The sequence below is a fragment of the Caretta caretta genome, chromosome 1 (assembly GCF_965140235.1).
Source record: "Caretta caretta isolate rCarCar2 chromosome 1, rCarCar1.hap1, whole genome shotgun sequence".
Taxonomy (NCBI): domain Eukaryota; kingdom Metazoa; phylum Chordata; order Testudines; family Cheloniidae; genus Caretta; species Caretta caretta.
Genome location: NC_134206.1, coordinates 226,263,292 through 226,285,222, shown reverse-complemented (window position 1 = coordinate 226,285,222; position 21,931 = coordinate 226,263,292). Strand labels below are relative to the sequence as shown.

General features: G+C 43.4%; 1 protein-coding gene across 3 annotated transcripts in view; it reads right to left on the bottom strand.

Annotated features, from left to right (window-relative positions):
* Nucleotides 1-21,931, bottom strand: part of LRP6 (LDL receptor related protein 6) — a 201,198-nt gene that overhangs the window by 36,677 nt on the left and 142,590 nt on the right. For all 3 annotated transcript variants that reach the window (XM_048824492.2, XM_075121110.1, XM_048824499.2), the window contains 5 exons: nt 17,222-17,438; nt 15,924-16,213; nt 13,379-13,605; nt 9,931-10,115; nt 9,130-9,456 (listed from right to left, as the gene is read on the bottom strand). In XM_048824492.2, coding sequence (XP_048680449.1) covers nt 9,130-9,456; nt 9,931-10,115; nt 13,379-13,605; nt 15,924-16,213; nt 17,222-17,438 — 1,246 coding nt within the window. The remainder of the gene's footprint in view (nt 1-9,129; nt 9,457-9,930; nt 10,116-13,378; nt 13,606-15,923; nt 16,214-17,221; nt 17,439-21,931) is intronic.

Sequence of the window (21,931 nt, the reverse complement as noted above, 5' to 3'; positions counted from 1 at the left end):
AGTTATTCTATTCAGCACAATTCTTTTCTCAGCCATTTAAAGAAATCACAATCTAACACGTACCTAGCTAGATTACTTACTAAAAGTTCTAAGACTCCATTCTGGTCTATCCCCAGCAGAAACAGCATATAGACAGACAGACCAGACCCTTTTGTTTCTCTCCCTCCTCCCAGCTTTTGAAAATACCTTGTCTCCTCATTGGTCATTTTGGTCAGGTGCCAGTGAGGTTACCTTTAGCTTCTTAACCCTTTACAGGTGAGAGGATTTTTTTCTCTGGCCAGGAGGGATTTTAAAGGGGTTTACCCTTCCCTTTATATTTATGACAGCATGCAAGCCTCCTTTCACAAACAGTCAAATCCCTCTGCTCCTCCCTTCCAGAGACCCTTTGTCATTCTCAGAGATCCACTCAGTAAGAACTTCAAAAGGAAAGGTATTAAATAATTGTCTTCTTGATATCTGCAAACTCAGACTTCTCTAGCATTAGTATTATCCAAATGAATCGTTCATTGTATGTGGTGGTAGGGCAAATTTCCCATTTTAAGTCCCCCCATTCTCTGGAACTCAGTTTGGGTTTTGGAAAACATTTTCTATGCTCCAACGTAGTTTCTCCCAACAGTCATATTTTAACTATATCTCTGGAAGGAACTGTAGGTGAAACACAGCAGCATCCCAGCTGGGGAACTGCTCTTCAAGCTTAATAATGCAGCATTGGCTCTGAAAGTTTGAGCTCCCAGATCTCGTTGCAGCAGCATCTCCTTCCCATAATTAAAAGAATATGTGCACACATGTGCATTGTGGTCAACAAAGGGAGAAATTGGCCTCTAAACAGAATCTGTGCTAGAATAATGCTCAGAAACACATAACCAAGTAAAATACGCAACAGAAAGTTAAAATGATCCATGTGCCAATTACAGAGGCCAAGAGAAAACTTAAATTACAAGCAGAAAAATCTAAGTCTCCAATTACCTACAAATGAGAAGTGGGAAATCTACCAGGGTTGAACATGGCTGAAAAGCTGTTAATGCCTAATGAAAGACTCTGAACCATACTATTTAGGAACAGTTCTACATCTTTATAACATAACATGTTTCCTGTATTTTTCTCGTTGCTTTGTAACGAAACATTTCCATGAAAACAGGATCTTTACGTGACTACTACTTATTTCTCGTCCGAAGACAAAATTCCCCGCTTATGATATCATAGTTATCACCACAACTATGTCAATTATTCTTTTGACATGCAGTAGAGGAGGGAGGAGGACATGGTACAAAGATTTTGTTCGCATGCAAGTGGTCCCTTGTAATCAACAGAAAAGAAATACTGAAAATGTGGAGTGTGCAAAGCAGAAATGTTTCCAAGAGGATGATTTTCAAAGTATTCCATGGAGGTGACATTCTCAGAATAAGTGACACCTGATTTGGGTTTAGTGCAGCAGTTAGATCTCTTTACTCATGCATAATGCAGATGAGATAATATCTGATTCTCTTAAGCCAGACTAATCTGAATGACACCAGCAGAAACCATCCAAGCATCCTGGCAGTCAAAAATGGAGGTTACTTACCAGTAACTGGAGTTTCTTCAAGACATGTGGTCCCTATCTGTGTTCCACACATTAGGTATGCATGCGCACTGTGTGCTTGAGTCCAAAAGTTTTTGCAAGCAGTGTCCATTGGCTCACGCATGTGCTGTAACTCTCCTCATACTCCAAACCAAGGGCATAAAAGGTGATGCGGGCCAATGCCTTTCCAGTTTTCCATTCTTACAGCAGTTCAAACAATCCACAGCAGAGGGGATGGAGGGCAGGTAGACGGGGACCACACATCTTGAATAGCATCCAGTTAACAGTAAGTAGCCTGCATTGCTTCCTCGAGTGATGGTCTCTATGTGTACTCCCCATGTGGGAGATTAACAAGCAGTGGTAAGCCAAGAGGTGGGTGCAAGGAGACCAGCGCTGACTGTACAACTGCTTTCCTCACAGCTGTCTGCATTTGAGCAGACCAGAGCGTTATGTCTTGCAACGGTCTGCAAAGAGCTCAATTAGCTGCCCTTCATATCTCTGGGAGAGGTACATCTCTCAGCAATGCAGCCAAAATAACCGGCCCTCTAGTAGAATTAGCCCTCACCTGCTCCGGAGCGGGAATATAAGCTAGTTGGTAACGAAGGGTAACACAACTCGAGCTTCATTTTGAATGTCTTTGTGTCTATGTAGCTTGACCCCTTGATCACTCTGCTACGAAAACAAATAGTTTAGGTGTCTTAACATCATTTGTTCTTTGCAGATAAAAGGCCAAAGCACTTGAGACATCAGACAATGCAGTCATCTCCCTTCATCTGAGGCATGCAGTTTTGGAAAAGCTACCGGTAAATGGACTACCCGACTCATATGAAACTCAGAAGCTATTTTAGGAATGAATCTAGGGTGGGGTTATAACAAGACCTTTTCTTTATAGAATGTAGCATACAGTGGGTCCACCATGAGCACTCCCAGCTCACTAACTCTTCTGGCTGACATTATGGCTATTAGAAAGGCCACCTTCATGGACAGGTGGGTCATAGAACATGTGGCTAGAAGCTGAAAGGGGGAAGGGGAGCAAGCGAACAACAACAAAACAAAATTGAGGTTCCACTTAGGTCAGGGGTGAAAGTAAGTCGAGTGACTTACCGATACTCTGGCGCCAGCTCTGGCCCCTGGAAGGGGCAGGGACTAGGGCAGAACAGGGGTGGAGGGGTTGAGGGGGTCAGAGCCAGCCCCAGCCCACCCTGTGAGGTAAGTGCCCCCCCACTGGGGTAGTAGCAGCAGCCCAGGGCTCCGGAGGCTATTTAAAGGGCCCGGAGCGCCCCTCTTCTACCGCCCTTTAAATAGCCACTGGAGCCCTGGGGAAGCGGCGGGGCTCCAGCGGCTATTTAAAGGACCGGGGCAGCAGAAACAGCTGGAGCCCCGGCCCTTTAAATAGCCCCTGGAGCCCCCGCTACCCCAGGGTTCCGGGGGCTATTTAAAGGGCCTGCGGCTCCCCTGCTTCTACCACCCCAGTCCTTTAAATAGCCACTGGAGCCCTGGAGTAGCGGCGGTGGGGCTCCAGTGGCTATTTAAAGAGTCCGGGTGGTAGAAGCAGGGGAACCCCAGGCCCTTTAAATAGCAGCTGGAGCCCTGCAGCCGCTACCCCAGGGCTCCAGCAGCGGGGCTCTGGAGGTCATTTAAAGGGCCTGGGGCTCCAGCCACTGCTGGGATTGCCCCCTGGGGAAGCCAGGCTGCCCCAGTACAGTACACCGGCTCTTGCCGGTACGCTGGACCGGGGTGTACCAGCTTACTTTCACCTCTGACTAAGGTGCAAACTTCACCAATGGTGGAAAGGCTCTGAGACTCCTTTTCAGAAATCTAGTTGTGACAGGATCAGTGAATACTGTATGGTATTTAGAGAACAGAAATTACTGATCGCTACTAAATGTACTCGCAGAGAATTGAGCATGAGACCTGAAGACTTAAGAATAAGTAGATACTCTAAGATAGGAAGGATCCCAGCAGATTTTGGACACAAGTTGCATTGGTGAGCCCAGGCGGAGAAATGCTTCCATTTTGCTTAACAACAGCTTCTCACAGACTCTTTTCTGCTTTGGTTCTGGATGGATTGCACCCTTTTAGAACGAGTATTCTATTTCTGATGCCCATCCAAATACAAGGCCCTGAGTTGCAACAGTCCCAGGTTGGTATGCTAGGACTTGCCCTTATGCACTCAGAGTCCGGCACCTTGGGGATGTTCTTGGGTGGGTGAACTGAGGCCTTCAGCAGATTGTAAACCGAACTGTCTCAACCAGTTGGGTGCAAACAGGAAAACATGAACTCTGTCTTCATGAATCTTTGGTAGCACTAGTGGTATCAAAGGCATACCCCAGGCAACCCTTCCATGACACCAGTAGGGCATCTTCTGTCAAGCCCTTGCCCAGGGCTACTCTGGAGAGGTACTGAGGAAGTTTCCTGTCCTCCCATGAGGTGAAAAGGTCTGATGTCAGCATTCCCATTGGATGAAGACGTCATCAAGAACCAAATTATGAATCTCCCGTATGTGATGTGTGGAAAAATGTCTGCTCAAGCAGTCCACTGGGGAGTTTTGCACCCCTGGTAAAGAAGCTGCCAATAGGAATATGCGATGGCTGATGCACCAGTTCCAAAGGATGACTGCCTCTATGCACAAAGGGAGAGATCTCATTCTCCCTTCTTGTTTACATAAAATACTGTTGTCATGTTGTCCAACATTATTCAGACATGTCTGGATTGGATGAGAGAGGAAGGAGTTACAGGCTCACGGGACCACCTGGAATTCTAGTAAACTGGTACTCCCAAAGAGTCCAGATGCCTTGTGCCATGTAATTACCCACGTGAGCATCCCAACTGAAGAGGAAAGCATCAGAATTGAGGATTGGCTCAGGGGTCAGTGTGAGGAAAGGGATCCCCAAACCTTCTCCACTTTTGTCCACCAGAGTTTGTCTAAAACTTTAGGCAGAACTGTCACCTCTGTTTATGTTGCCTTTCTTTGGTAAGTGAGTCCACAGAGAGAAAACAGGCAGTGAAAATAAAGCTTGGCAAACAGTGTCATGTGTGTGCATGAAGCCACATGACCGAGGAGGGAAAAGGCAAGTTCTGATTTATGTCCTGGTTCTGACAGTGATCTGACGTATGAGCACGCTCATGGCCTGAAACATCTTGAGAGGCAGATATGTTCTTGCCGCAGTCGAATCCAATATCACCCCTATAAAATTTATGAGACTCATGGGGGTCAACATGGATTTTCATGACTGATGCAGAAACCCAGGAAAGGCAGAAGGCTGAGCAGAACATTGGTTGCTTGCTAGACTTCCTTGTAGGAACCGCCCATCAGTAGCCAGTCATTAAGGTAGGGGAAGACTGTAAATCCCTCTCTTCTCATCCAAGGTGCCACTATTGAATAGACCTTAGTAAAGACCCTGTGTGCTGTAGCTAGCCCAAAGTGGGAGGGACTCTAAATTAGTAATGCTCATCGAAGAGGAACCTGAGGAACCTCTTGTGGGTTGGGTGGATGTCTATGTGAAAATGTATGTCTCATGCTGAGAGCCACGAACCATGTGTGCTCCTCTAATGTGGGAATTACGGATGCCAAGGAAATCATGTGGAATTTTAGTTTTCAAATGAACCTGTTCAACTGTCTCAGATCAAGAATTGGCCTCCATCCCCCATTCTTCTTGTGGATGGAGAAGTAAGGGAGATAGAATCCCCTCTCTTGATGTTGAGGTGGAACCCTTTCTATGGCTCCCCTGAGAAGGGAGTTCACCTCTTGCCTCAGAATCGCCTCATGAGAATGTCCGTGAAAAAGAACGAAGAAGGGGGTTTGTGGGTAGGAGGTACCAGAGACTCCATTAGCTAGCTGCCATGAACAATCTTTAATACCCATTTATCTGTAGTTAGGGCAGATTTGCCAAATGGGGTGTGGAAGCCTTTGAATATCAGAGGAGGGGAATGAAGCGGCATCAATAAAGGGACACAGGTCTCAACAGTCCCATGGAAAAAACCTCTTCGCTTGGGGTTACAGTATGATGTGGTGGTGAATGTTGCAGAGGCTGGGTTCCTGGGTCTATAAACCCTCTGTCTCTTGAGTGGTAGCTCCTGAGAACATTGGTGGTAAAATGGCTTAGGAGGTGGTCTTGCCCTATTAGCCCAGTTTATAGGGTTTTCTCTTAGGGGCAAGGATATAAATGCCTGTGAATCAAGTTTTGTCCTCAAGTCTTTGAGGAAACAGAGACACTCATCAGTCTTCTTGTGGAATAGGTTGATAGTATCAAAGGGCAGATCTTGGATGGTACTCTGCACCTCTGGGAAAACCTGAGGATCGTAACCACAAATCTCTCCTCATAACAATGGCCATAGCCATTCCCCTAGATGCAGTATAGTTGTGTCCACCACGGCCTGGAGGGAAATGCTGGCTATCAATCTGCCCTCATCCACTAAGGCCTGGAAGCAGGCCCTATGCCCCTCAGGGAATCTGAATTCCAAAACTTCTTATAATTAGTAAAATCTGATTTGGCCAAGAGGGCCTGATAATTTGAGATCCTGAACTGGAGGGAGGTGAAAGAAGACCTTTCTCCTTAGAAGGTTGAGTCGCTTGTGTCCCTTCTTACAGGGAGTAACCTTTGGGTGCTGTTACCTGGACCACTCTGTAGCCACCTGCACCACCAAAGCATCAGAACAAAAACTTTCCCCCCTTGGATGGAACAAAGCACCGCTTCTTAGCCCAATTAGGAGTGAGAGCACAAGAAACAGAAGTGTGGCAAATCATCTTTGCTGGATCCATGATAATGACCTTGTGATGGGGAGGGTCACTTGACTGGGACCAGATGGGTGCAGAACATCTAGTAAACTATGCTGAGGTTCCTGATCTCCCTCAAGCTGAATATAACTCTGAAGCCACCCTGGGCATAAGCTCTTGATATTGTTTAAAGTCATCTGACAGGGATGGAGAAGATGGAGTAACTGCTTCATCTGATGAAGACGACGAGATTGCTACTGTAACCAGCTCACCTTCCCTTTCTGAATATGCTGACAGGGCCAGTTGTGGGTATCCGGGAAGTGGCAAATAGGATTCCTGCACCGATTCCGAGTGTCTAGGGTAAGGCTCCCATGATCCCCAATATTGCCAGTAGGATGGATCAACTGCCAAAGGAGAATCCCATGGCATGGGGTGGGGGAGCCTGTTTCTTGGCCAACTGTATCTGCCTGGAGGTCAGAACCATGATCTTCTGGGGCTCCTGTTTTGTGCCACCTTTGCCCGATGCTGCAAGGGCTAAGACTCATCCGAACAGAAAGCTGGATCCTTAACTCCAACAGAACCAACAGTACCACTGATTGAGCCTCAAGGCTGGCATGTGGGATGGGAGAATGACTCTGTCTCATCGGGACATGACTCTGTCTTCTTCTGGTGTACCAATGTCCCAGAATAAAGATGGTTCTGAGAGGAGGGCTCAATGTGGGTAGGGAAGAGCAAAGATGTCCGCTTCAGGGAGACGCAAGTCTGATTGTCCTGGGGTATGAGGAGAGTCCACTGGCAGAGCAGTCTGAACTAGAGCTTCCCTGGTCATTGTGGTACGTGTCGCTACAGGTACCGCTTTGACTCTAGAAGTGGATGGGAGCATCAGGAGCTGTTTATCCCAAGCCAGTTGGATTGGGGTTTCATAGCCTTCTCCAGGAGATATTTTCCGAGTCTCAGTTCCATAAGCTCATGAATTCTGGGGGGAAAAGAGCAGCAGATGCTCACAGAAATATAAGCCTCACCCATGCAGTAGAGGCAGTGCTGATGTTTGTCATTCACCGAAAAGGAGTGAAGGCAGGAAACACAATTTTTGAACCCTAGGCATAATCCCAGACTTCTCCAGGGAAAATAAAATGGGTGGGGAAACACTAACTACAGAAGAACCTCAGAGTTACGAACTGGTCAACCACACACCTCATTTGGAACCGGAAGTACACAATCAGGAAGCAGAGACCAAAAAAGGCAAATACTGTAACGGCAATTAAATGTAAACTGCTATAATAAATTAAGGGAAAGGTTAAAAAAAAGATTTGACATGGTAAGGAAACCATTTCTGTGCTTGTTTCACTTAATTTAAGATACTTAAAAGCTGCATTTTTTTCCTGTGCAGTAAAGTTTCAAAGCTGTATTAAGTCAATTTTCAGTTGTAAACTTTTGAAAGAACCACCATAATGTTTTGTTGAGTTACGAACATTTCAGTGCAGAACCACCTCCATTCCTGAGGTGTTCATAACGCTGAGGTTCTACTGTATACTATAAAAACTACTACAACTAATTATGTACAACATTTTACAGCAATGACGCAGTAAAAAAAAAGAAAAAGAAAAAAAAAGGGGAGATGAGGACACCAAAGATCTCGATTCAGACCACGCAGCCATAAGCAGGAGCTGAAGAGGTGTAGGCCTGCACCACTTTTCATGCCCTGGGTTTGGAGCATGAGAAAAGCTACAGCACATGTACAGGCCAATGGCCACTGCTTGCAAAAAAATTCTGGATTCAAACACATGGTGCTCATGTGTATCCCATGTGTGGAATATATGTAGGGACCATCATATGAAGAATTATGAGTGCTGCACTGGAAGCCACTTATTGAGAGAAAGATGAATTATTTGGCTAGAAACTAACTGTGGCCGGCCTAAGGGCCTTGTGGTTCACACACTGCACAACAATGAAAAAAAACTGGGGGTTGGCTGCTTGCTGTCTCTATTGTGATCAGGAACTGGAAGTGCTGTGAAGGCAGCACCCTGGGGCCTCTTTTCTCACTCAAAAGCAATGTCTTTAGCCACACTGGGGTGAGCTCTGAAGGAAGGTCTGTCCAGCACCTCTTCAAGCCGGAATATAAATCACAACTAAATTCACCTCCAACAACCTAAAACGCATCCAACATTCCAAAACATACACCAAAATCCCATTAATCCTCTATGCCTGGTAAATCTCAAAAAAAATAAAAGGGGACATGAAGTAACTTTCATGGGCTGGCACAAAAGCAGAAGTGTTTCCAGCCTCTCTTCTTACCCAGCCTTATTCTGCTTGGGAGAATGAATAAAAAGGTTCACTGAAATTAATCCCGTTGCCAAGCTGTTGGCCTGGAATTTTTTTTAAAAATATCATAACTTTTACTCAACTGCCTGGTAGGATTTTAGTATGGTTAGAAAACAAAATCCAGCCAGTTTTTTTTTAAAATATCATAACTTTTACTCAACTGCCTGGTAGGATTTTAGTGTGGTTAGAAAACAAAATCCAGCCACATTCACACACACACCCCCTCTGCCAGAACATCCTGCTTTAAAACTTTGCATTGGAACTGGAAAGGTTTTTAATAACCTTTCAGTATCAAAGGTAGAAACGAGCCATGACTTGGCACATTATGTTCCTGTACCAAAGCAAATGGTCTCCTCTTTGTTGCTACTCAAAATAAATAGAGAAGAAATGAAAATGTTTCTTTTTTTTCCTAGTAAAATACTTTTATCTGTTACCAAATTGCATTTGCTTCCATAATTTATTCCCATCGGAACAACAAACATGGCATTCTTTTCCCTATGTCTCTAATTTGTCATTTGTGCTTAGGGCTTACCACTACAGGTCCTGTTGTCAGAATTCAAGGAATAGTGAGCTGGGCATCCACACACAAAACCACCAACTGGCACTGCCAAGCAGAGATGGGAGCAGTGCCCATTGCTAGATGCACATTCATTCCAGCCTGCCTGTCTTGAGGAATGGAAGACCAGGATATCCATCACATAATCCAAATGGCCTTGGATGATGGTCCGGTTCTGGCCACTGGTCTTGTTGGCTCGCTCAATGCTGCGCCGGCTCCAATCTGTCCAATAGATGTAATCCTGGTATTGAGTCAAGCCGAACGGGTGAGGCAAGTCATCGGCTATAACTTCACGGTCAAGGCCTGTTTTCAAAAAAGGGAGAGAGGAAAACAAGAAGAATTACTGGGGACATACTGGGTTTTTCTAACAATGTGTTAGACATTGCTTCTTCGTGGACAGGTTAAAAAAGGCAACAAAAAAAAATTAGTTTAAAAATCAGCTTCCACCAGGATTGCCAGTCTCCTGGAACAACCCGTCTGCAGCACGAGGCCCCTTCCTCGTCTGTCTCTCTCTTTCACACATACGTCCTACTCTCATGCCTGATGCATACAATGGAGTACGCCTACTTTAAAAAAAAATTTTTTTTATTTAAATCAGTTCTGAGCGTATTATATCTATGAGCTTTTTTGCAGTTTGGCTTTCCTACCACCTCGCCACAACAAATGCTGGTTATATTTTTTGCCGGACAGGACACTCCAAAAGCTATCAGTTGACAGCTTTGTCCTACATGTAACTAAAAATACACAGCTTGCACAGAAAAAGCAACAGCAGCTTACCTAGCATATTTGAAGATTCTATTAAGTTGGTATCTAGATCAGTCCAGTAAAGTCGTCTTTTCGCATAATCAATTGTTAGCCCATTAGCTCGCCCCACGTTTGGTACCAAAGTAGTACGTTCACTTCCATCCATGGCAGCTCGGTCAATCTTGGGCTTCCCACCCCACTCAGTCCAGTACATAAACCTGTATAAAAATGCCAGAAATTTCTCATTTATCTGATATAGAAGTTCTGTGCTGATGCAGACTCTTAACATTTCTTGCGAGTACATGAAAGGAAAAAACAACACAAAAGCAAGAAGAAAGGGAACAGAAAATCAGAGTTACAAATTTAAGTGTTTATTAAAACACATTACATTAAATATTTTTCTCAAAATACAAGCTAGGAAATGAGTCAGACTTCCCTATACTGTTTTCAATAATATTTGCTCCATCCAAAGCTGGACCCTTACCAAGGACTTCCTTACTAGAGCCCTTCAGTCTTTAACTAGTTCACGTGTGTTAGCTAATAATAAACAGGATGGCATCTGGGTACATTAAATTGCATGTTGTTCTTTATCAAAAATTGGTCCAAAGCACATTGCATGAGCAACGAAAATTGCCTTCTGCTTCTATTCAATCCTCCACTGAACACCAAACTAAATGTTTCTTTTAAAATAGGTGAGCGTGAGGATATTTCCTTTCTCCACTAATTTCCACACCAGAGATTGCTTTTATAGATAGCAATGGACTAGACAATTTTCATGGTTGAAGTACCACAAAACTGTATGGTATTTCCATTTCACTCAGATATGGATACAAAGGATCACACACCTGCCTGCTAATTTATGCCTCACTTGTTGCCAATGTGGAGTTATCAAGGATACAACAACATTTCACATACCAGTGTATGTTTTACTAAAGGATGTTAAACACACCACAAAATCCTTCCTAAAACAGTATATTTCTTGTGTAGACATTTGGTATCAGCAAGGCAAGTACACATCTTCCAAAATGTTATGACTACATAGTGCTTAAAATTTGAATATAACATAACTAGCCAAATTAAACACCTTTATCCCAGGTCATGATAACGTTCAGACAAACCTGATTTGCATCAACCCAACCTCTCCAGGGAGAGATAGGTTTCTGAAGTAACTGCCTGATGATCAAGGAAAAATGTTTCTTCCTTTGGCTGTCAGGGTACCTGAAAAGCTTTTCACCCAGTCAGACGCCCAGCCCAGATCTAGTACAAATCTCCACAACAGAAAGGCCATGGGAAGTTTCATTTAAGTGATATGAAAATTGCAATAACAATCTGGCATGCGTGGGGGGGTGGGGGGGAAGGGAGAGGAAGAGGAAAGGAAACGGATTTGTTCCAGATCTAGTACTGGGTTGAGGCAGCTGACCACAAATGGGAACTAAGCTCAACTAATTTTGTGTGACAAAGTGGTGCTCTGCAGGACATTTTAAAGTTCTTCTCCCATGTACTCCCAACAAGCTGAATCGTAACAGATTGTCCAGAATAAAAGCTCAAGTATTCCTAATTGCAAATTTGAATCATGCAGAATAACACTGTATTCATTCAGATTGAGAGTCTCTGGCCTTGCAAACAGATCTCAGAGGCTTTCCACTGCAGTTGGGTAACGATACACTTCATCTCAGATACTGCTGAACCAAGGTAATGCTCTCACCCTCCTATGTATAGAATACAGATCATCTAAGTACTGTGATAGCAGTCACCACATAAGCATATACTATTGTTCTCTGGCATCACTGCATTGCAGCAGGGAGATGTGTTTCCATATGTATGATATCAAACTCTTTGTATTGCCTGCCATGGACTATGCTGACCCTAATATCTTGAACACACAACACCCAAAAAGGTTAGATAGGTAAGCTAAACTAAATAGGAATAAGATCACTATGAGTGTGAAGTGATCTGACAGAATATGTACTGGCCAAGACTATAAAGAAATGGATAGATAATGGATAGGTTCCTAAATACATAGGCTCATTATTCAAAGGGAGCTGCTGAGTTAGGTGTCTAAACATAGGATTAAGAAGAAAACCCACTTCTGAAAATCTTGGTGATTATTTACTGTTTTAAAAACAACAGGAGAGAATGCAAGTAAAGCAACTTCGCTGTCGGGGTCCCAGTGTGAATTTAAGATGAGGAATTGAGAACCACTCTGGTCTACGTGTGTTTTGACAATATTTCTGGCCAGACAGCTATTAGAGCAAGGGAAAATGAGGAACTTTGCAGTAAATGAGAAATACTAGCTCTTGTGAATACCAGCGATGAAAAGGAGTCACAAACCTCAAGGTAAGTGGTAAAATCACAGCACTAATCTGCAATTCCAGGGATTGAGCTGCTTTGAGGGACTACGTGGACACAGCATACTCCCAAAACATCTGGCTCAGATTTGCATATCACATCTGCAAATTTAGTTCTCTCCCACTTTGGATGAACATTTTTGGTATTTAGCAAACTTTAACTGTTATTTTTCAAGTGAAAGATGGTATGGAGAGGCAGCTCTACCTAGTGAATGGGAGCCTGGAAATCCTGAGACTTTCCAAGCTCTGCAGTGACTCAGTCTGGACTCGAGCACATAATTCAGTGCCTGATTTTCAGAGTTCCTGAGCTCCTACAGTTCCAACTGAAGTCAGTGTAAATTGCGGGAATTCAGCGTGTTTGAAAACCAGACCCTAAATTTCTCTGTCTCAGTTTCCTCATCTGTAAAATTGGGGTAATACATAACTAGCGTCTCTCACATGGATTTTGCAAGGAATAAATTAGTAAATGCTTGTAAAGCATTTCAAGGTTATAAAGTGCTATTTAGATGTTAAGTATTATGACCGTTTTTTTCTTATTACATTTTAATGTGATTGAGTCCATTTTCCTGGAGAAAAAAAAGAGTTCCCCCTTTATAAAATCTTACATTTTGGATTGGCAGATAGTGCATCCACGAAAACTGCTCTATTTCCCTCCCCGCCTACCCAACTTGTCCCTTCCCTCCAAAATAATTGCTCTCCTTATTCTCACACAGTGAGCTTCCCCTTCCCCTCAGAGGCAGAGCACATAATACCCTCACAACACCCTAATCTGTGATGAAGAGAGCTCCATTTTAAAAGGACAAATATTTTCAGAGCTTTCAGTGTGATGGACCTTTTCTAATTAACGAATTCCATAAACCCAAAGCTACTTCGATTTTATGATTAATTAAAAAACTAAATATAAATCCTTTTTTAATGAGCTTCTCTGATTTTTGTGAAGTATTCCTAATGATTATTCAAGGACATTAAGAGCACATTCCTCCAGCCCTTGTATTCTAAATTACTAGGTTATATTTCCCAAGCTGAGTTCTCTCAGGATTTATATACTGGTGCCTCATTAACATGCCCTACAGAAATTATGCATGTGTTATTTTTAAGAAGTTTGTAAACATAAAATTAAGTCAGCAAGTTACCCTTCAGCAGGGTCTAATGCCAATGCCCGGGGGCTGTCCAGATCCTTCCACACCAATACTTGACGATGTTGTCCATCCAGCTTTGACACTTCAATACGATTTGTTCCGGTATCAGCCCAATACAGGTTCTTCCCTAGCCAGTCTACTGCCATGCCTTCTGGGTAATCCAAGCCAAACTCCACCACATGTTCGAGTGCACTGCCGTTCATAAATGCCCTGCTGATAGTCTTCAGGGATACAATGATACACAGGCAAATTAGGAATTTTACCAGTCTGTCATTGGGGTTTGCATTTAAAAACTTTCAGATTTCAGGCATCTTGTAGAAAAGAAGTTCATACAATATGCTGCTTACTCCTACAATTAACAATAAGGCCTATTCAAGAGTGTTGATTTACTATGCTCTATGAAAGGTCACTGAAGAAATAAATGGGTTGACTTTAGTTGGGTTTCATTAAGCAGTCTACATGCCACACTGACCTTAACAACTCACTGACAGCTTTGAGGAGAAAACATTTTGGAATTCTCAGGCTCATGCTGAAGCCTCTATGCTACAGCGAGGAGCAATATTTTAGAGTCACAGAGACAGCATTTAAAGGCAAGAAGGCACCACCAGACCATCTAACCCAACCTCCTGTATATCACATGCCACTCCCCACCCAACCACTCCACGCCACATTATTAATTAATTATGTTTATTATGATAGTGCCCAAGGATCAATCAACAGCGGGGACCACTGTGGTAGGCACAATAGAGATTAGCAGACAGTCCCTTCCCCGAAGAGCTTACAATCTAAATACACCAGACAGCACACAGGCTGGAGGGGGCAGGCGGGCAGAACACACCAGCACAGTGAACACTGTGATTGTGAGAAATGTCTTGTGTCAGTGCCATGATTTATTTTAAACAAGATCCTCATCTAAAAAGTTCAGAACAAATCATCACCCAGATGAAAACAATCAATGGCCAAGAAGTCAGTTAGCTCTGTAGTGCCAGTGTTTATGGATGGATGGTAAGCAACTAATTTAATTCTCCATTAAGAAGAGTTCTGATCTCTCTTTTGTCCAAAAGATTTCTCTCTTTTAACTCTCAACTTCATAGACCTTCCTATGACAACAGAGGCAGCCATAATTGTATAATATTTCACAGCTTAGCCATTCACTGATATACAATTATGACCAAGAAGCCCGAAGATAACATATCTTTGCCAAGGGACAACAATGGTGTGCAAACACTAGTTTCTTCCCATCCCTCACTCCTCATGTTTCTAACACTGCAAAAGTCAAAGTTCAATTCTGTTTGCTTACAGTTTGTGCACTAGAACCAGTGATGTCACAAGAGTGTCCATAATTGGGAGTTCAGGGTCCCTTAATCCCTATCTACAATGCCCTTTCAAACCAACGTTGGGAGCCATGTTTAATCTATTTCAACCACAGTTCAAGTTAAACCAGTTTCTACAACAGTTTGGCCAGCTTCCCTCTTGGAAACTCATTTACAAGCTAAGTTTTCAGCCCTTGTGTGCCCAACTCCTAAATTACAGAGTGCCGAACACAGCAAGTTATTGTGCAAGCCTTTATTTAAAAAATCCTGATATTTCCATTTCTGAATAAATTTACTCCTCCTGAAAATGAGTGTGTGAAACTAGACTGGTGGATATCGATGCTGAAACTTGTACACCATTTGTCTGCCTTATGCCTATTTCTGATCTGCAATACTCCCCAATATTTCAGTCTCAACCGAATAATCTAGCTATTTCAGGATAACTTACCATTCATACCATATTTCACCTAATGTATGGTATCTTCATAACTAATGCATACCAAAGTAAGATTAACATCAGCTTTCACTTCAGGCTCAAGACACAGTTCCCTCCCACAATGTATTTGGCAAGATATCCATATTAAGTCCCCCAAATCTCCCTCAAAGTGGCGTCTTCCCCCAGTTTCAGTTTTCCACAAAATGCTGACTTTTATCCTTGCAAATTCATTGTGTATGTGAAAAAACATATACCCACTGATTTAAAAAGAACATGTCTGAATTTAGCCAGGATATGAAGACATTTTGTGTTGAGTCACGCTTTTCCCTCTGAACTAGAATTATGTAAAATTTATTTGTTGGTCAGTTCTTGAGTTTAAAGTGTTTTGACAATGCAGCAATAGCAGGACTGCATGGGTGGAGAGTGAACCCTGGGCTCGGGGAGGCTAGCCAGCAAGCCCCTGGCCCAGCCTGCCCCTTCTACACGAGGCCCCGCCCCTCCCACTCCCCTTCCCCCACAGGAGCGCTGGGCTGGCGGTGAGCCCTCCCCGGCCCCGAACACTGGGCAGTGTGAGCACCAGTTCCAGCCACCAGGAGTCCCCGGCCCCAGGCCAGGGTTCTGGCCATGGAGGAAGAGCCACAGAGCCCCAGCGGGAAGCAGGAGGAGACCTGGGAGCGGAGCATGGGTGGGACAACACAGGGCTGTTTGGGGAGGCACAGCCTCCCCCGGCCTTTGATACCTGCTGCCCGTGCAGGACTGAACACTAGACAGAGACAACTCCCTCCTTTACCTTCAGTGAGATATCTGTCCAGTATATCCGATTGTCTGTCACGTCAAAATCCAGAGCAGAAGCTTCTTTGACTCCCGTAAGTGGGATGGCAACATTGTTGTTGTTGGTTTCCAAAGAGATTCGCCTGATATCTGCTCTCCGAGAAAAGAGCAGGAAAGCTTCTGGGACAATGCAAGTCCTCATATCACTGATGAGCTCTAAGCCTATGGGACAGGCGCAGCGAGGGCCCTGAGGTCTGTACAGACAGAGGTGGCTGCAACCACCATTGTCCTCTGCACAAGGGTTTGCACCTGCACATTCAGTGGAAGCAAAAAGAATTTTTTTGACATTGTCCTCCTTTTCAAGAGAATTATCCTCAGACAGAAGTGCTAACTTTCTCCACAGTACATTGCCTCACAATCTACCTCAGCCTTGTCCTATAGCAATTACCTTAAGAATGGAAATAGTTGCAGACTTCACACCCATTCAGAACACTAATAAAGAAGACTATTGTGATAGTTTTTTGTGTATGTTATGGAAGTCTGTCTATTAAGAGCTGCACCAACACCACCAAACACTCATTTCACACAGGCCGAACAGCTGGGAGGAGGCCTGCATTTGACACATGTAACTTAGTGCCCATTTAGACCAATCAGTGCACATGCAAAACCTGTGTCGCTCCTAGCTTTCGTGCAGACACAGAGCACAGTTCGTAGACAGGTTGTGAGATGAAGGCCTATAGAACAGTCTTAGCTTTATTAACCAACCGTTGGTCCTAAAGAAATACAAATCAACACGTAACTAAACTGAATTTTGTACATGTTCTAATAAGGCCCGGTCTACACTAGAAAATTAAGTCAGCCTAATCATGTCACTCAGGGGTGTGAAAAATCCACCCCCCTAAGTGGCGTAATTAAGCGCACCTAAGTCCGTGCGCAAACAGCACTAGGTCGACGGAAAAATTCTTCTACCACCCCATGGGGAGGTGGATTATCCATGCCAATGGGAGAACCCCTTTTGTCGGAGTAGGCAGTGTCTACACTGAAGCAGTACAACAGCACAGCTGTAGCATTTGAAGAGCAGACAAGCCCTAAGATGACGACCAGGCTATCGAGCCCTCAAAGCCTGCAGAAGATCATTGATGACACCGTTCCCTACTCTCACTAGCTGAGTTAAATACAACCACAGATTTTCTCTCTGTTCTTGTTTACACTTTGGGGTAGTGTCTTTACAGTGTGAAAGAAACCAGTTACCCCATTCAGCTGCTTATGAAGCTGCTTTTCACACTTTTTGTCCAGATCTGATTTTCAGTCACTCACCAATGATCTGATGGACATTAGTAGCTTTCAGGCCCATTAGGTCAGGCAGTTGGTCTATGATGATTTCTCTTTCTGCTGTACGCTTATGCACTCGCTCAATGCTACGCCTTTGCCAGTCGGTCCAATAGATGTAATCTCCCAGCAAAGTGAATCCAAAGATGTGAGGCAGCTTGTCCTCCACCAGAACTCTCCTGCTACTGCCATCTGCATTCATGACCTGTGCAGATACAAAAACATTTGAATGAGAGAAACCCTGCCAACATGCAGAATAATTTCTCCAGACAGCCCACAATTAATAACTAACTTTCAACACAAAATAAAAAAAACAACTAAACTATCAGAAAGGCTTTTGGCAAATCCTCCATCCACAAACCCATGCAGGACCTGTACATCTAAGGCTATATCCTTATAAGCAAAATCCTGATAAACAGATCCTGAAGTGAGGTTATGACTCAGCAAATCCTATAGTAAGAACATGCAAGAACTGCTATGCTGGTTCAGACCAACGGTACATCCGTCTCCAACTGTAGCCAGTACTAGAACTTCATGGGGAATAAACAGAACTGGACAGTTGGAGTGATCCACACCATCTTCCCCCCTCCCAACTTCCAGCAGTCAGAGATTTAGGGTCGCCCCAAAAACAGGGTTACATCCCTGATCATCTTGGCTATCCTCCATTAACTTATCTAGTACTTTCTGAAACCCAGTTATACTTTTGGCCTTCACAACATCCCTAGGCAATGAGTTCCACACGTTAATTGTGTGTTATGTGAAAAAGTACTTCCTCTTGTTTGTATTAAGTCTACTGCCTGTTAATTTAATCAGATCACCCCTGATTTTTGTATTGTGTTGAAAAGAGTAAATAACACTTCCCTATTTACTTTTTCCACACCATTCATGACTTCACAAACCTCTATCACAGTGATGCCCAAACTTTTCCTCTCAGCCCCTTCCCCCTCCTTACCAGTGAAGGAATGTGTCCACGCCCCCCTGGGCCAGGAGCAGAGTCATGGCTAAGCAGGGGGGCAGGAGCAGAGCCTCAGCCAGGCGCAGAGCCTCAGCCAGGTGCAGGGCCACAGCTGGGGCAGGGCCACAGCTGGGGCAGGGCCACAGCTGGGGCAGGGCCACAGCTGGGGCAGGGCCACGTGATGCTCCCTCCTCACCCTTGCATGGGGGTTGGCTGGGGCTCTGCCACGCTCCCCGGACATTCCTCCATGCTGCCCTAGGGGGCGCACCCTACAGTTTGGTGACCACTACTCTAGCATATCCCCCTTTAGTCATGTCTCTTCTCACTGAACAGCCCTAATCTTTTTAGTTCCTCCTTGTAATGAAGTCAGTCCATACCTGGATTATCTTTGCCGCCTTCTCTGAATCCTTTTTCCAGTTCCACTATGCCTTTTTAAGATGTGGCAACCAGAACTGGACACAGTATTCAGGATATCGGTATTTATATAGTGGCATGATATTTTCCATCTTATTTTCTACCCTTTTCAATTAAACTTTTTGACTGCTGCTGCATATTGACCTGAAGTTTTCAGAGATCTATCCATGGTGATTCCAAGATCTTTCTTGAGTGGTAACAGCTATTTTAGAACCCATCATCATATATGTGTAGTTCGGGTTATTTTTCCAGATGTGCATTACTATACTTTGCATTTACCTATGTTGAATTTTCTCTTTTTTTTTTTTTGCCCAGTCACTCAGTTTTGTTTGGATTTAACAATCTTGAATATTTTTGCATCATTTGCAAACTCTGCCTCCTCAGTTTTCACTCCCTTTTCCAGATCACTAATGAATGTGTTGAACAGCACAGGTCCCAGTACCGATCCTTGAGGGACCCTGACGTTTACCTCTCACTGTTGTGAAAACTGACCATTTATTCAAATCCTTTGCTTCCTACATTTTAAACCACTTTATGATCCATGAGAAGACTCTCTCTCTTATCCCATGACTACTTAGTTTACTTAAAAAAACAGGAGTACTTTTGGCATCTTAGAGACTAACAAATTTATTAGAGCATAAGCTTTCGTGGGCTACAGCCCACTTCATTGGATGCATTGAATGGAACATATAGTAAGAAGATATATATACACATACAGAAAAGGTGGAAGTTGCCATACAAACAGTAAGAGGCTAATTAATTAAGATGAGCTATTACCACAGCAGGGAAAAAAAAGCTTTTGTAGTGATAAGCAAGATGGCCCATTTAGACAATTGACAAGAAGGTGTGAGGATACCTAACATGTGGAAATAGATTCAATATGTGTAATGACCCAGCCATTCTCAGTCTCTATTCAAATCCAGGTTAATGGTATCTTGTTTGCATATTAATTCAAGCTCAGCAGTTTCTCGTTGGAGTCTGTTTTTGAAGCTTTTCTGTTGCAGAATTGCCACCCTTAAGTGTTTTACTGAGTGGCCAGAGAGGTTGAAGTGTTTTTGAATGTTATAATTCTTGACGTCTGATTTGTGTCCATTTATTCTTTTGCATAGAGACTGTCCAATTTGGCCAATATGCATGGCACAGGGTCATTGCTGGCACATGATGGCATATATCACATTGGTAGATATGCAGGTGAACGAGCCCCTGATGGCATGGCTAATGTGATTCGGTCCTATGATAGTGTCACTTGAATAAATATGTGGACAGAGCTGGCATCGGGCTTGGTTGCAAGGATAAGTTCCTGGGTTAGTGTTTTGTGGTATGTGGTTGCTGGAGAGTATTTGCTTCAGGTTGGGGGCCTGTCTGTAAGCGAGGACTGGTCTGTCTCCCAAGATCTTAAGAGCCTTTCATGAGGGACCTTGTCAAATGCTTTCTGAAAGTCCAAGTATACTATATTGCCTGGATCATCCTTATTCACATGCTTATAGATACCCTCAAATAATTCCAATAGATTGGTGAGGCATGACTTCCCTTTACAAAAGCTGTGCTGACTCTTTCTCAACATACTGTGTTTACATATGTGCCTAATCATTCTGTTATTATAGGTTTGTTTGAGGGGGTTTTTTTTGTTGTTTTGTTTTTTTTACCAATTTGCCCAATACTCAAGTTAGGCTTACCAGCCTCCAACTGCCAGGATTGCCTCCGGAGACATTTTTAAAATCACCACATTAGTTGCTATTTATTTTGTGATCCCAAATTAGGCACATCAGTCACACATCCAGTCCTATACCTCCGATCTCCTTTCTATGTTATCTTTATTGCTTTTCATTTTAAATGGGAGGGGCAGTGTGATCTGGAGGATGAATACAAGTTTAGAATGTCAGGAAGTCCTGGCTCAGCATATAGGCTAGTTAGCAATCCCTTCTATGACAGCTTAGTCCAGCTCAGGACGAATGATAATATTCCACACAGCAGATTCTGCAAACTAGAGGGCTAGGGAGAACTAACTGTATCCATCATTTTAAATAACAAACCATTTTTGTGTTCTTTACAACTAAGATCAACATCTTCTGAACAATAAAAATAATGTAAATCACTTGGTGACTTTGGTCAGGACACTTCAATTCTTTACCTCAGTTTTCCCGTTGCTAAAACTGTGTAATTCTTACCTTCCTCAAAGGGGCATTGGGAGGATTAACTAACCTTTGTACAGCATTTGACCATGTTAAAGCACTGGGTAAGTGCTAAATATTATTAGTAAATACTAAGTGATGGAGGTGGAAGGAAACTAATATTTTAAAAGACGTATTTCTATGCCAACGTAACAATCATGTTACAACAACATGATTTGATATGATTACTGAATTTTGTGCAAAGAGAAATCACTACTGAAATGTACTGCATTTACTTTAAATATTTTTCCATTTGTTTTCAACATATGAACATTTCAGGAAAGACTTTTACTTCCATGCTAAAATATTGCATAACTTGTAAAATTCATCCATCTTTCAGAAAACTTTATGAAGTATCCAGATAGCATTCTCAGCCCTGCAACAGCTCAGAAAGCATCAACTTTTCTCCCCCTTCTAGAACCTACAGTGTTACCCAAGATCTTCTGACAAAACCGCCTTATTTTGGAACACTAGATTGGGGACAGCAGAAACTTTTGAATCACATTCACGTATTGTTTTAAATGGGTCCTGTGCGTCCCTGGAAGAGCCCTGAGGGCTTCCTCTTCTCTCCATGACCCACCCCAAAGATCTGTGCAAAGACAACCTTCAGTGTCAGTCAACACCAATGCATTAACCAGGGGGGCCACTGTTTTGTGGTTAGAAAAACTTCCTAGCACTACGGGATGAGCAGCCTGCCTCTCTAGTGCACCATCCCCCCCTTCCACTCCCACTTGCAATCCTCAGGGCAGTGGCGGCCAGGGTGAAGGGGGAAATGAAGAACAAAAAAACCCCAAATCTTTCTCGGCATAATGCAGAGCAGGCTGGTTATTTTTTTTTAAAGGTAATTTCTAATATCTTCCATATTAAAAATTTTTTTCCAGCCACCACTTTGGACCACCACCATAGTCTCCAAACACATATTTTTGATCAGAAGTGATTATGTCGCAAAACTGTCTGGTAATGCTCAATTTTCCCCATCCCACATTGAGTACCCAGTTCTGTGAGCCTTCCCTCCTTGGACAGAAATCCTTCTGAAAATAGAAGCTTTGTATGTTTGCTGGCTTGGAGGAATGGGCTTTAAATTTGTCTTAGAAATAAATTCAAAATTACTCCATGAAATGGTCACATCAAAAAGTTTTAGCCCATTATTGTACACTG